Source organism: Petromyzon marinus, chromosome 43 (genome assembly GCF_048934315.1).
Source record: "Petromyzon marinus isolate PM22_M1 ecotype Great Lakes invasive population chromosome 43, UKy_Petmar_22M1.pri1.0, whole genome shotgun sequence".
Lineage (NCBI taxonomy): Eukaryota > Metazoa > Chordata > Hyperoartia > Petromyzontiformes > Petromyzontidae > Petromyzon > Petromyzon marinus.
In genome coordinates this window covers 4,907,741-4,923,278 of record NC_133709.1, presented here as the reverse complement: position 1 = coordinate 4,923,278, position 15,538 = coordinate 4,907,741, and the positions used below count along the sequence as shown (strand labels likewise).

Sequence of the window (15,538 nt, the reverse complement as noted above, 5' to 3'; positions counted from 1 at the left end):
ACAGGACAAATATTAAAATAGGCGACGTTTCAGGCAATGGTCCTTTCACAGCAACATCCAGCACAACCACCCTCTCTGTAGATTGGCTCATGCTTGAACACACCACGCGGTGGGCGAGAAGTCCCTATACCGTGTCTCCAACCGATCCACTGGACGCGGAGAGGCAAATGAGCATAGCGACTTCCCGTCCAGTGTGGCGAATTGGGTTGAACGTTGACTTGTACAGAGTTGTGCGGAACACGTTCTTAGCCACTCTATCGCGTGAGCTTGTTCAAATTACTGTGGGGGGGGGGGGGCGAACAATAGCTCAGGAAGGTGGCACGACACCGTCAAAGTTTAGCAAACTGAACAAATGTTAAGCGCTAATTAGAATAACGAAGCGTTTGTACCCTGGGGAGCGGTGGTGCAGCGGTTAGCGCTACAAAACCGGCGACCCGAATCCCATTCCCACTCACGGCCAACACCGGTGACGATTATGTGAACCGGTCCTGGGCCTCCCCTACGTCGACTCAGCCTCAAATCGCGATTGTAACGGCCACGCTTGGAGTAATGACCCCACGAACATTTCCTTTCTCAATTTATTAACAATTTTGGTCACTTTTCACACATTTACACCAATCTAACACATTTCACTGTCGTCTATGGCACAGCAGCACACCAACATTAACCAGAGTCCACCTATACGCACGTATAACTCTTTCCAAACACTTGTTTTTTTTGTTGTTTCAAAATTTCTGCTTAATGCTGCGTTTACTGCACGAGAGGACACAATGAACGCCGGAGGCGGCGGGTACTCACGCCACTGGAAAAAGCGCCCCATGTGCAGGTTCACCCAGAAGTTCCCAGAGGCCGCGCAACCGAATGCCACGTGGTAAGCCCCGTTAATCGTGAGCAACAAAGCCCCAGGCCTGGTTGTGGGGCCACTTTAATGTGTGTGCGGCCCTGGGGCAAATGGCTCCCATTTTACCTACCCCCTCCCCCTCCACCCCCCCCCCTTCTGGGCGGCCCTGTCATGGGGTGTGCATGGCACCTCCATAAAAATACTGGAGAGCTCACGCGCTCGTGAGATCCTGCCAAGAGCGTGCGGATTGTCACAAGTAGCCAGACTCGCTACGTTTTAAACGGCGGTGAACGTGCCAAAGAAAAAAAAAACCCCGATAAAATAACGAATCGCTAATTTTATAAGCGTCGTACTATACGAATTACCTGCAAATTTTTAAAACACAACAGAACAGGAAGAGTAAGCAAACCATTTTTTTTTGTTTTTACATTACCAGCATTTGTCAAACCTCAGTTGTTGATGTCAACTTTAACTTCAATGGAAAAAAAATGTTGGGGGGAGGGAATGAACTGCACGAAAGGTGATTAATTCCACCGTCGGATATTCAATCCAATCCACGCATCGCGTGTGGTCTCAGCCAGGCCCACGGGCGCAAGGATAAAAGAGGGGGAGAATGAATGAGATGACCTGTGCGGGGGACATGGCTGTTGGCTCTCGATGTTTCTCCGTAATGATGCATTTGCCCGGCACTGTAAAGTGGTTCGGGTCGCTGGATTGTGGACCTCCTTCAAAATGATGTTTCAGGCAATGGGCCTTCTGCACAGCGCTCCATGGGCAGGTTCACCCAGAGCTTCCTGGAGACCCCGAGGTTGGAGGCCCGTGACAGAATACCACGTGGTTGAGCCCTGTTATTCATTAGCAACGAGCTATTAAGAAGGGGCTCAATACCGAGATCCCTGGATTATTTGTGTCCTTATGAATGTAAATTATTATTCTGAAAACGTTGCCTGTGATATAAAATTTTCCTCATTTTGGGGCAATGTTACTGACGAACCTGTCGAATACGTTATTACTTGTGCGTTGCTGCCAATGCAGTATCGCAATATTTTTGTAAATTGTATAGAATCCTTCGGAGCAGCGCTGGTAGAATAATACGGTCTGTGTGAAAGTGCATTCATTGGTACAATTCGCAAGCAATTAAACCGTCGGCAAATCTGGTCGAATATACCCTGCGCCCAAAAGCCCTGCTTAATGCGAACACTGCAACTGGCGCACGCGCCTGTCGCCTGGAAGGGAGCCACCAACGGTGGCACTATGGGGGGGGTGGGGTTGCGATGTGTGCACAAAAACGACGGCATTCCGCTAAAAACCCTGTCGGTGCCACCAGATGGCGGTGGCCGGTCATTCCAACGCCTGGGAGGTCTCTTCGATGTCTCGCCTTTTCTTCACAAACTCCTGGGCGTCCTTGTCTGCCACCCTGGCTTCAAGGATCTTCAGTATTCTGCTGGCTGCGTGGACCGAGATACGAAGAGAGGGCATCGGTGAGGTCTGGTGTATAGGGCATGCAAGAGGGTCAAGCAAGCATTACATGGCAAGTGATCGTGAACTGACACGATCAATTTTAATTGACGAATTACCGTATTGCCAGGCTGGTGGTGTATACTTAAGCAGCGCGTACGTGTGTGAGCACACGCTGGCACGCTTGTGCTGCCCTATATAAATTCACTGCTCGATGAAGGCCTCTCCATGCCAATTCGGTCACGGTGGTTGCAATGCCGTACGTGGTGAAGAGGAGGACCCAAGGTCGACCCATTCAGATATCACGAGCCACTGATGTGAGCTGCGGCCGGGAATCGAACTTCTGGTCGCGAAGTTAATAGTGCAATGCGCTAACGATTGTGCCACCGGCACCACGTCACATGTGTGCAGACATTGTTATCATTATAATTACTGGTCAGCTACAAATTGTAATTGACTACTTCGTTGGTGGTTGATTACTCGGGCCCCTTTAAAAATGGCGGCCATACAACAGTCCACCTCCCGAAGGTGGGAAACCCCCTACGAGCCAAGCCCAGCGCAACGCGGGCAGCGATGCCGTGTGCATCACCAACCACGCAGAGGTGAGACGTTTGTTTGCTCCCAACTAATCCGATTTATCAAGCAATCAAACCGATAATCGGTAAGCGCGATCGGTTACTTGATTCACCGGATGGCCCAGATATAATTGCCATATCCTTCACGGTGCGTGCTGCCTGTGGCCGAGGTTACCCTTGGGGTGTCCGAGATGCAGGGTGAGTACGGGCTGGCTGCCCTGCGTCTGCGCGAGGCTCTCGGTGGGAGCCGCCCCGGCTGCCCCGGTTGCCCCGGCTGCCCCGGCCGCCTCAGCCGGGACACCCTGCAGTTCGGCGAGCGGCAGGATCACCTCCCCCTCCAGCTCGTCCCGCGACAGCCAATCGTAGTCCATGACGGCCAGAGACAGGCACGCCGCCTTCCTTCTGCACGGCTCTACGGCGGTCGGGCTGTACACGCACACAGACGGCACTTGAGGACGAAGATTCCCCCGTGTAGCCTTCACAGACTGTTGGGGCAAGTGCCGTTAGCGAGTAGCACCTGCGTAGGCCGGCGCGGCACACGAAGGGGGTGGGGTGGCCAGCACCGTGCCCGACCGCCTTTGTCTCCCCAGTGGTGATGTTTACACACCGCACCGAGTACTCATTTGGGGTTGAGTCAACCTCGGGTAGGCCCATGACCGGTTCAAATAATCGTCACCGGTGTTGGCCATGAACGGGAATCGAATTCGAATTGCCGGGTTCATAGCACAGCACGCTAACAGCACACTACCGCTGTCCACACACACGACACACATGACACGCAACAATCCCCTGTGACTGTTGGGGGAAAGCGCTGTGTGCGAGCACTGAATAATTGGGCGGTTGTTAATAATCGCGACAGCGTAAAAAACACGGCATGCATCTCCTGGGAAGGGATAGAAGGGCCCCGGGTAAATGTTACGAAATGAGGCCCCAAATTTATCTTCATGGGGCTGCTCGGTAGCACGTTCCGTGTGAAGCGTCGCACAAGTGTCAAATGGTGTCAGAACATCAGAGCGTCAGAGAGATCACTAACAAGAGGGGGCCTTTCGGTCCGTCTCGCTCGTTAGGGCAGGGAACCAGAGACAAGCCGGAAGGCAGCCAGAAACTGGTACTAACAAGTGCCCAGGCCCTGTGGTCCGCGAGTGGGGGCGATGGAGGGGGGGGGGTACTTTCTGTGTAAAATCCCAATTGAGTAATTGGAAAAGTTGAATCATAGCGCCAGCACACGATCAGCTACCCTTGCGAAAGACGTCACGAGCTCTTTTTGACGTCCACAATTTTAAGCAGACGGCGCCCGTGGCATTACCACGGTTGACACTCACCGCAGTATTAATCAGGGCGGCTGCCGGATTCGTACCGTGAATCTCTACAAGAAGCTGCGAACGGGCCACGTTCGGAGGCAGACGTCGGAAAACGTAGGCCGCAGCGGGGCCGAGCGCGAGCGTGCGTACTCACAAGGTGAACTGCTCGTTGAAGACAGGCTGCAGCGTCTTGGGTTTCACCTGGGTCTTGAAGCTCCGCAGGTGCGGGAAGTAGTGCTGCGGGCCCAGCTCGACGATGACAAACGGGTCGCTGAGGCCTGCGGCGGGCAAACAACGCGGCGCCGGGCGGCGTGAGGGGGCGCGCGAGGCAGGAGACGCCGACGCACGCCCCCTTCTTCGACGCCCTCCCCTTCCGTTCGCCAGAGGGTTAGGCAGCCGATTTTGTGGGGCGGCAGCGGCCGATGCGGATCGGTGTCGCGCTTTTAAGACGCCGAAGTGCGGGAGGCGTCGCCCCGCCGACGCGTTAACGAAGCGTCCATTGAAACGGGGGGTCCTGAAGCCCCACTTGCGTTGAATCACGCGTGGCGGTAAGTCTTCCGGGGGACATCAAAATCTCGGGGGGTGGGGGGGGGGGTTTTGTCAGCAGAGTACTAACACGGCACTCAGGACGATGCAATTTCGCGTGAGTTCTCCCCTCTTCCGGTATCGTGGGATATTTTCTCCTGCCCCGTGACCATGTCACGTCTTTGGTTTTTTTTTACTTACACGTGCCTCCTAAGTTGCAACTCTAAGCAACAAGCTCTCACCGTTAGAGTCGAGTGGAATGAGGTTCGTCGCGCTCATGATCTCCACGACCACCTTCTGCTCCGCGCTGTTGTAGTAGCAGATGGCGTTCAGCGAGCCGTACTTGCTGGGCTCCGTTGGTTTCTGCATTCGGAGGACCACACACCGACGCACACGCGCCGCCCGGTTACGCTTGCGCGCGTGCCGGGGGGCCCCCTTGCTTCAAGTCGGCAGGTGGCTCTGCCGGAAAAATTTCCAGCCCAGAAAACAAAAAAATCATGGTCATAATAATAATGAAAAATCTACATGGCAGGCCTCCTTGCGAGAGCAGGCCTGGCGATGCCCGTAGCGACACCCGACGGTGCATTAACCGGCATCGCCTCCGCTTCCCTGTTGCCTTCTAATTAATTCCCCCGGAACAGGGAAAAATCCCACGGCGTAGTTTATTGTCTCCGAGAAAAATTTGGTAGCCATTCCACATCCCTCCTTAATTTATCGCCGTCTTCCTGCCGTTTACTTAATGAACTCCCGATGGGGTGTGGGACGAGGGTAGGGGGGGGGGGGTGGGACGCAGGCACTCGTGGCGTATTTATTATCGTTGAATTCTTGTGGGTTAATTTTGTAAACACTCATCTTTGATGGTGGCACCTATTTGTCTTGAGAAATGAACTCGGGACGGGCGATAGTCCGCATTCACGTCAGGCGGCGAGCCGCTGGCTCTGCCGCGCAGGTGATAAATGGGCGCTGACATCGCGGAGCTGTGCAGCTGCCCCTGCTGATAAAACCATCTCAGAATTATTCATTGGCTCAGAGCAGTTTGCTTTGGTAGGCTTTGTGGCAGGTTGGCACAAAGGGGGTCTTAACCCTGGCCATCATCCGTGGAGGGGAAATCATAATGGGGGGTTGGGGGGAAGGGGGGGGGGTGGCCGGGCAGCCTCCGGTGTCAGAACGCTGAGCCGGCGCTGCTGAGGTCCTTAGTTGGAATCCGGGTTTCAGCCGTCCGAGATTCGAGCGTGGCTCTCTCAAGTGTAGCGAGTTGATGGCCTCTCACCGGTTCACCGATAGCGACAAACCATGGTAAAAATGTGGGTTCGTCGAGGTGTCATGAACGTCTCTAATAACATGATATTTGGGGAGCGTGCTGTACCCATAATGTAGATGAGAAGTCACTGGAAGGGATTTCAGAAACTCTCCTGTTCTACAACTCTCCGACGTGCTCTCAGATTGTACATCGTGATGCCCAACGGTACCGTGCCACACGAAGCAAAACTGCATTGGCCAGCCTGAGTCAGAGAGATGGCAAGAGCAGCATGCAACAGCTGAGAGCACGTGTCGAGGGAGAGGGGAGTGAACTGCCCAATTCAGTTCCTGGAGAAGCTCCCATCGTGCGGATTGAAACGTCGGACATCGTGCCGAACAATGCGGCACGGTTGTACCATCCGACAGCACGTCGAGAGCTGCGCGGCAACGAGAGCGAAGAACGTACGCAGGAGCGCTCGGGGATACTGCCTCCCGCAGGGCGTTCTCTGACGCAGGGCGCTGGGCTGCTTTGCAAGAACACGGCAGAGCCACTTGATCTTGACGCGACGCCCACGGCAACAATTGGAAAAAAAAATGCATTTGGTGGTAGGTAAAATAAAGAGGGCGCAGCCCTCGCATGAATCATGGTCCGCTGCGGCGGACTGCTTTGATCGCTGTGAAATTGCAGGGAAACATTTTAAGCACATATTTTTTTAAAGGGATGCCACCTCTCCTGCTTTTCCCAGCACACCCTTGTGTAACGAGCGACTTCCGAGACACAACGTGTAGAGGGCTTCTTGTTTATTTCTGACACTTGGGCACCAACACTGGGCGACATAAAGAAACGTATCTAAGTAGCTACACACAGCCGACCTTTCTACACAGCCCAATCGTCGGCGTCTAACCACATAGCTGGCTGACTAATGTAGCGATGACGACGATGGGAGCCGTGAAGAGGATCGGCCATTGCGACCGGACGACGAAAAGAGATGACGGCGAGCGGCAATGCAGCCAGGACCCGGGACCCCGCGACAGTTCAGGGCCTTCGGTTACGTCCCCCCTATATACTTCCCGGCGTGGGCAGGCCCCGCCTCCGGCCACGCCCCCTTCTAGAGCCTTCGAGCAGGCTCCCGGAGCTTCCCGACTGACCCCGCCCTTTATCTTTAAACCCAGATACGCCCCCTTCTGGTTGGTTATTATATAACGCTCCCATACCCGTGATTACCCCTCCTGGCCGACAGGTGGCACCCTGTCGCTACACTTGTGTTGAGGTATAGCTGCTATCCTGTCTTTTTAGAGACATTACAAGTCCCGTTTTTTTGTCATTTGCATAATAAGAAAGTTCGTGCAATATCATGCCCTCTTGCGGCATTGTGAGAGAATCTCCTTCCCGTAACATGTCCCGATTCTTTGTTGTACCTTCACGAGGTGGCAACCCTAATGAGGGGTTGAACAATCACTAAAACGAAACCATTTTTTTTCCAGGTAAAGCCCTACTGAGCTACATGGCTCTTTTTCAGAAGCGACCTGGCCACGAATGATAACCCAACTAAGTGGCTTATCACGTGGAAATTTACAGCGGCCAAATACTCTAAACGCAACGTTGATTCTAAATGTCCAGGGAAAAACCGGAGGATCTGGACAAAAATCCACACCATCACGGGGAGATAGACACGCAAACTCCGAATATACAGCAGGCGTCAAGAGGTCTGGATCGAACCCACGATTTCCTGTATACCAGGCGAGGCAGTTAACATCTCACCACCGTGGCGCCCAAGCGATGGGTCACTTGGCCTAGGACAGAAACTACATATAACGGGGAGGGCGGGGGGGGGGTGGGGGGGGGGGGACTTGGCTCGTATCCCCCGACGCACCTGCTGGCTCAGCTTCTCAAGGAAGTACTGCTCGATGAGGTCCTGGGTGGGCATCTTGTTGGTGATGAAGTCGTTCCGCAGAGTCTGCGCCAAACGAACACAGGGCCATGGTGAATACACACGTGGCCTCGGCTAGGAACACACTTCGCATCGCGTTGGCGTACGATGATGGCAAAATACGTTTGGGGGAGGTGGTGGCTATGCACGCCTGCAAGCGCTGCGGATGTGAGGGTTGGCGGATCACGCAAATGTTGCGCAACTCCCTTCCTGTGCGCGTCGAGGTGGTACCCGTACCCTGGCTTGCCAAGAGAAGGCGCTACAGCAAAACGTGGACTCCCCCCCGTTCTTTCTGTATGTGATCGAGCGTTGCCCCCTCGCACGCATGGGTTTTCTCCGGGTGCTCCGTTTTCCGCCCGCGTGTAGACACTGATTAATTGGCCGATAACACCTTCGTATACAGAGGACCGCAGAGCTTGAGGTGACGACAGCTCATCGCCTGGGTGCCTTCCAGATCGCCTGTGGTCCCTCGTGCCTCCGAGCCATTCTGCCTCTCTCTTCGGGAGCGACCGGAGTACCGGTCAAGTAATCCAGCAAGGTTGACAAAACGGTGTGTGCATGCGCGCGTTTACACACACATCTCATCGCATCGATTTTATCGGTTGCTCGTGTTGCCTGCCGATTGGCTAATAATTCTCGCTCAGTGGTGCCGGGATGAGGGGTGATGCGGCCGGGCGACGGGGGAAGGGGATCGCGGCGTTCTTTGTGAAGGAGTGGCTGCACGCCCGCCGCTCACCTTGTACTCCTCATTGTAGACGACGGTCATGGGCAGGCCTTGACCCTCCGCGTGGAAAAAAGCCACAAGAACCTAGCACACAAAGCACCTTGTTTTTTTATTTTCTCAAAGGTCAGGGTGAACGCAAACCCGCTGGCGTAGATGTTGCCGTTCCCCACCACAGATTTACCCCAACCGTGGTATTGGCGCCATCTCACGAGACTGTTAAGCATTCAATCAATGAATTTAAATATTTTGCTTGAAAAATCCGTGGACATCGAACATCCTAAGCTGCCACCACAGACGCGTGCATTCCGACCTGGAGCGTGTCTTCTGAACTGGAGCGTGTATTTTGAACTGGAGCGTATATTCTGACATGGAGCGTGTACTCTGGCCTGCAGCGTATAATCTGACCTGGAGCGTGTAATCGAAGCGGCTGTAGAACTCGGTGGTGTGTGGCTGATCCGCAGCCACCACGTCGACGATGATGCCGAGTATGACCTTCCACAGAGCCTGTAGCATCCTTGGCAGCACAACGCCCGCACAGGCAACGCATCCTTCAGCTTCCCTTGTTTGGCTATGAAATTTCCCCCCACCCCTCCCTCTTCCCTCCCCACCACCCCCTCCCCGATCCATTTCTTCCCCAATAAAAATGGTCAATGTACAGTGTGGTCCAGATGTCTTGTGACCCCCCCCCCATTTCATTCTCTAAAACGTCATATTTTAGCGTGTGGAAACCAAAATAAACAAGCAAAGGGAAGAAAAAAAATGAGGGGGCAATTGATTGGCGGTCACAAGACACCTGGACCACCCTGGACTACGCCACAGCATCGCATATCCGACCGTCACATATTCACCCTGGCCAATTCATAACCCGCAACCGGTGTATCATTTGTCGCAATGTCAAACGAACGTCCACGAAAAGCACTTTTTTTGCGAAAGCCGGTAAAAAGTGCACTCACCAGTTGAAGTTTTCCTTGAGCAGGGTTCTATTGAGCATGGCCAAGTTGTTATCCAAGTACTTCATGAGAGGCGAGACGGCCTGGGGTGGATAAGCACACTCCTGGCCAGCAGCTCAAAGCAAATTCACTGCCGCGCTGAAGCTCCCGGCCAAGGCGGCGGGGGTTTCGAGCGAAAGGCCGCACACCGCGACACAGCCCCGAACACGCGCGCCCCGAAGAGCTGACACCAACACCGAGATAGAGCTGCGTGACCTCCCGCACTCAACCGTCAACGCCGGCGCGCGCCGCCAGAATCCCCCCACGGTCGCCCAGCAACGCAATTATCCACTGGACAAAAGTGCAACCACCGCCACCGTTCTGACGTATGGCCGGATAAATGCTTGCCGGACGGCTTGGATGAGGCGGGAAGTACCCACACTTTGTCCCCCCCCCCCCCCCGCCACATTCGACCCCGGCCGATCGACTGACTGACTGTGGTGAGCCCATTCGTACCGCTGGGTGCGTAGAGGCGAGGTGGGGGGGGGGGGTGAGTATTCAAGAAACCCGCGGCAATTGTTTCGACTGCTGCGTTGGGGAGATTCAATTGGACCGAAAAAACGGTGGATTGAAACCACTGCTGCACCACGGCATCATCCCCATCAGCCCATCCGCTGTACGCGTGCTATTAAAGATGACGTGGCATCGTTTTCAAGAGGAGATGATTGTGTGCTGTGCGTTGTGGACCAACGTTTTCAATGATTCACAATGGCCTAATTCTGCAGTATGAATGCGTTCCCTGTCCAAGTAAGAGATGTGCTATCTCTGAATCTATTCGGCAGAGGTAACAGTTTCATTTGTTGTCCTTCTCCCGCACCTCCGATTATCACGGTTGGCTACGTACGGTGCGAAAGAAGTTCAACGTACGTATACGCACATACGTACGGAGCGAGCAGTGCCCAACTGGAAGGTTACAAGCACAAATCCTGGTCGATGGTTGACTCGGCCTATCATCCCATGACCAGGAGACAAGCACCAATGTGTCACTCAGTGTCTCATTCCAGCAAGGAAATCGCCGAGACTTTTGTTGTTATCGATTGCTGTTGTCTGTTTGGTGTGTGGATGGACCATGGAGATTATAGTTGCCACCTGGACTCAATCTTGGTCAAGCAGGTCACACGGCAGCGATGCTAACCATGCAAAGCAAGCGGCTTTGCATGGTTAGCATCGCTGCCGTTACAGTAATTGATTAATGGAGTTCAAAACATTTCAGTTTTGGAAAACGTGGGAAATAATCACATGGTTCCGCACAAGTCCAAACACAACATCTTAATGCAATACAAATTGTCGCGAGGTACGCCAAGCGCTTGAGTAATGTATTGAGCATTAACTACGGCGTGACATTTTGTTATTGTTAAAAGCACACGCAGACTCACGCTTTCATTATATATCCAATTTATTTTAATTGTAGCAACTCATAGCTTGAAAGCACTTATTCCATCATCCCATTACTGTACGCGGAGAGGGGGCTTCAAAGTCACCCCACTCTCAGGTCGGTGTAATCGTTCACAATCAGAATATTTATTGAGACTGCGTTCATTTAAAACGACAACATTCGCCGTTGATATTTGCGCAAAGTTTTTGCGGTCGTGCTCTATGTGTGTCGCTCTCTGGTGCGCTTTCTTTCCGGCTGTGCTGTGCGCAGCCGTTCTGGTTTGATGTCCGACGTGAGCTGGGTGATCCTGTTCAGTACTGAAGAAGCTACCGGCGCTCGGAGATAAAAACGTCGGACATCGTTTCGAGCAACGCTCCCGTCCAGTACTGAAGTACTGAAGAACAGCGTGTGGAGTGGAAACGTCGGGCATCGTGTCGAACAATGCTCCTGCTCAGTACTGAAGAAGAGCAGGAGGAGCGAAACGTCGGGCACTTAAAAACTAAACTATTTCTATTTTTTTATTAAAAGCTTCCGTTACTGCAGGGATTCATATTCTTGGTTCTTTCGGTAAAGTCACGTAGGAACCAAGAATATTTCCACTTTACCAGGTAAGTCCCACTGAAACGTCGTGAGAATATCATTGTGTTATTTTATTTTATCAATTTATTATTTTATTCTCATTCTACGTGACTTTACCGAAAGAACCAAAGAAGAAGTCCCACTCAGCTCTATATCTCTTGTTGCAGAAGTGACCTGGCCGCAAATGATAGCTCAACGAAGTGGTTTATCATCACGTGGAAATGCATAGCGGCCAAATACTCTAAATGCGTGACGTCGATTCTAAATGCGGAGGGAAAAACCAGAGGACCCGGAGAAAAATGCACACGCGACCACGGGGAGAAAAACATGCAAACCCCAAATATACAACAAGCGTCAGGGTTCGGGATCGACCTCCTGTATACGCGGAGAGGTAAGAAACATCTAACCACAATGGCGACCCCTTACACCGCGCCAAACACCCCACGGTGTGACCCGAGAGCACGTCGGAGAGCACGCGCGGTCTCATCGCACTCTCGCAACACGTAAACCGTCGACCAGAGGATGAATGTTGTTACAGGCGCACCAGATGTTTGGTTTGTCATGGCCCGTGGGGGGGGCGGGGGGGTGTGGCTAAGATGCGGGGTTCAGAATTAGCAGGGTGTCACGCGTGTGCCGCATTGGGGCCAGCGAGAAGCGCGAGGTACGACATGGGGAAACTCACTTCGTCCGACTGGATGGAGTCCGGAGACAAGCTGATGTGCTGAACATACTTGCGAATGTCCGGGGACATCTGCGGATAAATGCAAACGGCGACGTGACGATCCTACTGTGCACCTGCTCAGGGACCAATATCATCACCCCATCTCCGCTCCATACGTCCTCACGGACGTGTTGCGTTCATTTGCTTCCACTTCTCCGATTAGTACGGCTGGCTACGTACAGTACGAAAGAAGTTTAACGTACATACACGCATACTCCCGTCATTATCCTTGACCATCGGCCATGATACATCCTGCAGAAGGACCGCTCACTTAGATTGAATCACATCCATCATTTGCGTGTGTCCACTTATCAACGAGTTCCTCTCTCTGTCTCTCGGCGTAATTCCGAGAACGCAGCTCTCCACGCCCCGACCGGTCTTCCCCGAAGCTCTTCGTCGTCCGCAAACTCAATCAAGTTGGAGAGAGGCGGAGGGAGACGGGACAACAGAACACGGCACGGAAACGGTCAAATCGGCGCTCACCTTTTCAGCGAAGATGGTGACGACGGCGGTGATCTCGTGCTGCACGGCGCTGTCCAGGGCGTGCAGCTGCGCCAGCGGGGCCCCCGCCGTGCCCCCCCCCGCGGCCCCCCCCACCGGGAGCCCCCCACCGACCGCGGGCGCGCCCGCCGCCTCGGCGTCGGTCAGCCCCAGCTCCTTGGGCAGCGCGCACACGAACTGCCGCACGTACTCCATCCCGTTGAGGGCTACGCACAGCTGCGCGAGTGGGGGGGGGGGGGGGGGCGGGGGGGGGTGCACACGGCAGCGGTGACTCGCGGAGCTGACGGCCAACCTCGCCGACATTGAAACTGAAACTAGGGGGGCAAGTCATGCCAGTGCGCGGACTTTTGAAATGCTCCCCAAAGCGCGTTTGTCCTCGGAAGCGTTCGATTAGCAGCGCTGCGCTCGTATCCTTTTGGCGCTAGTGTTTGTTTTGTTATCGCAAAGCTTGAGAGTATAGTTGCGTTGCTATCAGTGACCTATACTATATACAACCGGCCACCATCATCGCAACCATCACCACCATCATTTCCCATACCTCCAAATAGCACGGTTGGGTACATACGGTGCAAAAGAGGTTCAACATACATACACAACCATTTCATCAATCTGGCCGGTTTTCCATAGGATAGGTCCCCGATTAGCAACACAACTATATACTTACAGTTATCGTGCCCCCCTGTTACATACAGACAGACAGAGCTATTGCGCAAGAGCTCAGCAGCATGCGACCCAATGGACCCCGCGCATCAGAGTACCTGGTTGCTGACGTCGAACTGCCCGTCGGCCCTGTAGTAGCCTCCCGCCTCCACCTTGCGCTTGACGAGCTCCATGTAGAAGTGGGCGCAGTTGCAGAAGTTCTGTGCAGCCAGACATGGTGGAGGTCAATCCAAATCAGGGCCTTGCAAGCTATAGCTGGACTCTCCGATTACGCCATTAAGCGGATGACTCTCTCCAATTATTTCAGGAATCGATGACTTTACCGGTCATCGGTTCGAGTACTCAACTAAACTGATAACTAAGACAACAGTTGGGCGGAAGAGTCTTTCCTGTGTTCCCAGTTTGTGCCGCTGGATGGGAGGTGATGGGGCGGGGCTTGGCAATGTCATCGGCATTGCCAGCCGCGCCACGCTGGGCATGTCTTGTAGGGACGGTTTCCATTTTCACGGCTCATGGTTCATGGCTGATGATGGTGCTCAACCCTACTATAATACCTTGCCGATCTCGTCAAGGAGGATAAAACATCACGAAAACTCCGGTCGTCCTTGCAGCAGCGGCTTCTGGCTCGCCATCAAACAAAGACGGTGGTCACCGCATCGCGCGCTTTCAGATGCGCTTCTGCGGCCGTCTGGAACGCTCTTCCTTCCGACATTAGGAAGCCACTGCAGCTATGCACATTTAAATCTAAATTGAAAACCAATTTATTTGGAAGCGCTTTTTGTGTTTAGTTTGTTGTATTTTCCCCGCATCTCCGATTAGCACGGTTGGCTACGTTATGGTGCAAAAGAAGTGCAACTTAGATACGTGCATGCGTACTCCGGGTGCGTGTGGAATGCCGGTGGTGCTGCCGAGAGCTGGGACGCTCACCTGCATGAGCTTGCTGAGGATGGGGGTGGCCGAAGCAGGGGGCCACTGAAGACCCTTCCACAGGTCCCGGATGTGGGACAGACATTCCGTGGTGCTCAGTGCCGACGAACTGTACTTCACCTGGGCGTTCAGGAAGTCCAGCTGTGTAACACACGCACAGAGACAATGGTCCCCCACCCCCGTGTAGCCTTTAAAAGACTCTCGAGGTGAGTGCGGTTTGCTAGAAACCCATCAAGGCCGGCACGGCGCACAAAGGAGGGGGGGGGGTGTGTGGCCAACACCACGCCCGGCCGCCTTTGTCTCCCCGGTGCTGATTGTTTACACACCGCATCGGTATTCATTTGAGACCGAGTTGACCTAGGGGAGGCCCGGAACCGGTTCGGATATTCGTCACCGATGCTGGCCGTGAGCAGGAATTAAACTCGAGTCGCCAGGCTCGTAGTGCATTGTGCTAACCGTTGCACTACCGCTCCCCACTATATATGACAAACAGAAACACTCGAGGAATCCGATGAGCTATAAAGCTTTTTTTCACAGATTCCAGGAGTTTTCACAGATGTCCAGTACACATAACATGTGCACACACACACAGGTGAACTCCTAACTTTGCCAATGAGCAATAATCCACCTTGGAATTTCTGAACTCCAACTGCATGACACAACAAGGCTAAAGATCCCCCATATAGCCTTAACAGACTCTAGAAGCAAGTGCTGTTAGCGTGCGCCGATGAAGGCCTACACGACACAGACACACACAGAGACACATGCACACATGCAGGTGGACTCCTGACATCCGCACACAGTAGCTCTCTCCGATGCGTGTTGAATTGTCGCACAGTTCAACGTTTCTCTCCCTGTGCCGGGCGCTTCCTCGGGAAATGGATTCGGTTCCGGAAGGAGGAGCTCGCGTCACAGCGTGCCCTCCCCGAAGAAGCGCGGCACGACCTGGAAACGCGCCGGGAGAGGGCCGTACAGCGGCGCAACCACAAAAACCCGAAGAGCAGACGTCTTCAAGGAGCGTGACATCTCGGGGACGCTGATCTGGCACGAGCGGAATCGGTATGCGGCAACGACGGCGATGGCGACGACGTATGGACCATGCGTCACGAGTGAAGTGACGGCAGAAGCACCCTTAACGTAAAGAAAGCGGCACTTGGGCAAATAAATCAAGCGAACAAATGGCAGGGAATGA

General features: G+C 53.7%; 1 protein-coding gene across 1 annotated transcript in view; it reads right to left on the bottom strand.

The window, feature by feature from the left end:
• Positions 1–564: 564 nt before the first annotated feature.
• BAIAP3 (BAI1 associated protein 3) overlaps positions 565–15,538 on the bottom strand; it is an 86,178-nt gene continuing 71,204 nt past the window's right edge. The window contains exons 24-35 of the mRNA XM_076073720.1: positions 14,347–14,487; positions 13,518–13,619; positions 12,742–12,975; positions 12,220–12,288; positions 9,548–9,627; positions 9,000–9,108; positions 8,607–8,678; positions 7,814–7,897; positions 4,943–5,063; positions 4,330–4,453; positions 3,050–3,300; positions 565–2,289 (exon numbers count right to left, since the gene is read on the bottom strand). Of these exons, the coding sequence (XP_075929835.1) occupies positions 2,183–2,289; positions 3,050–3,300; positions 4,330–4,453; positions 4,943–5,063; positions 7,814–7,897; positions 8,607–8,678; positions 9,000–9,108; positions 9,548–9,627; positions 12,220–12,288; positions 12,742–12,975; positions 13,518–13,619; positions 14,347–14,487 (1,494 nt within the window). The 3' untranslated portion in view covers positions 565–2,182. The remainder of the gene's footprint in view (positions 2,290–3,049; positions 3,301–4,329; positions 4,454–4,942; positions 5,064–7,813; positions 7,898–8,606; positions 8,679–8,999; positions 9,109–9,547; positions 9,628–12,219; positions 12,289–12,741; positions 12,976–13,517; positions 13,620–14,346; positions 14,488–15,538) is intronic.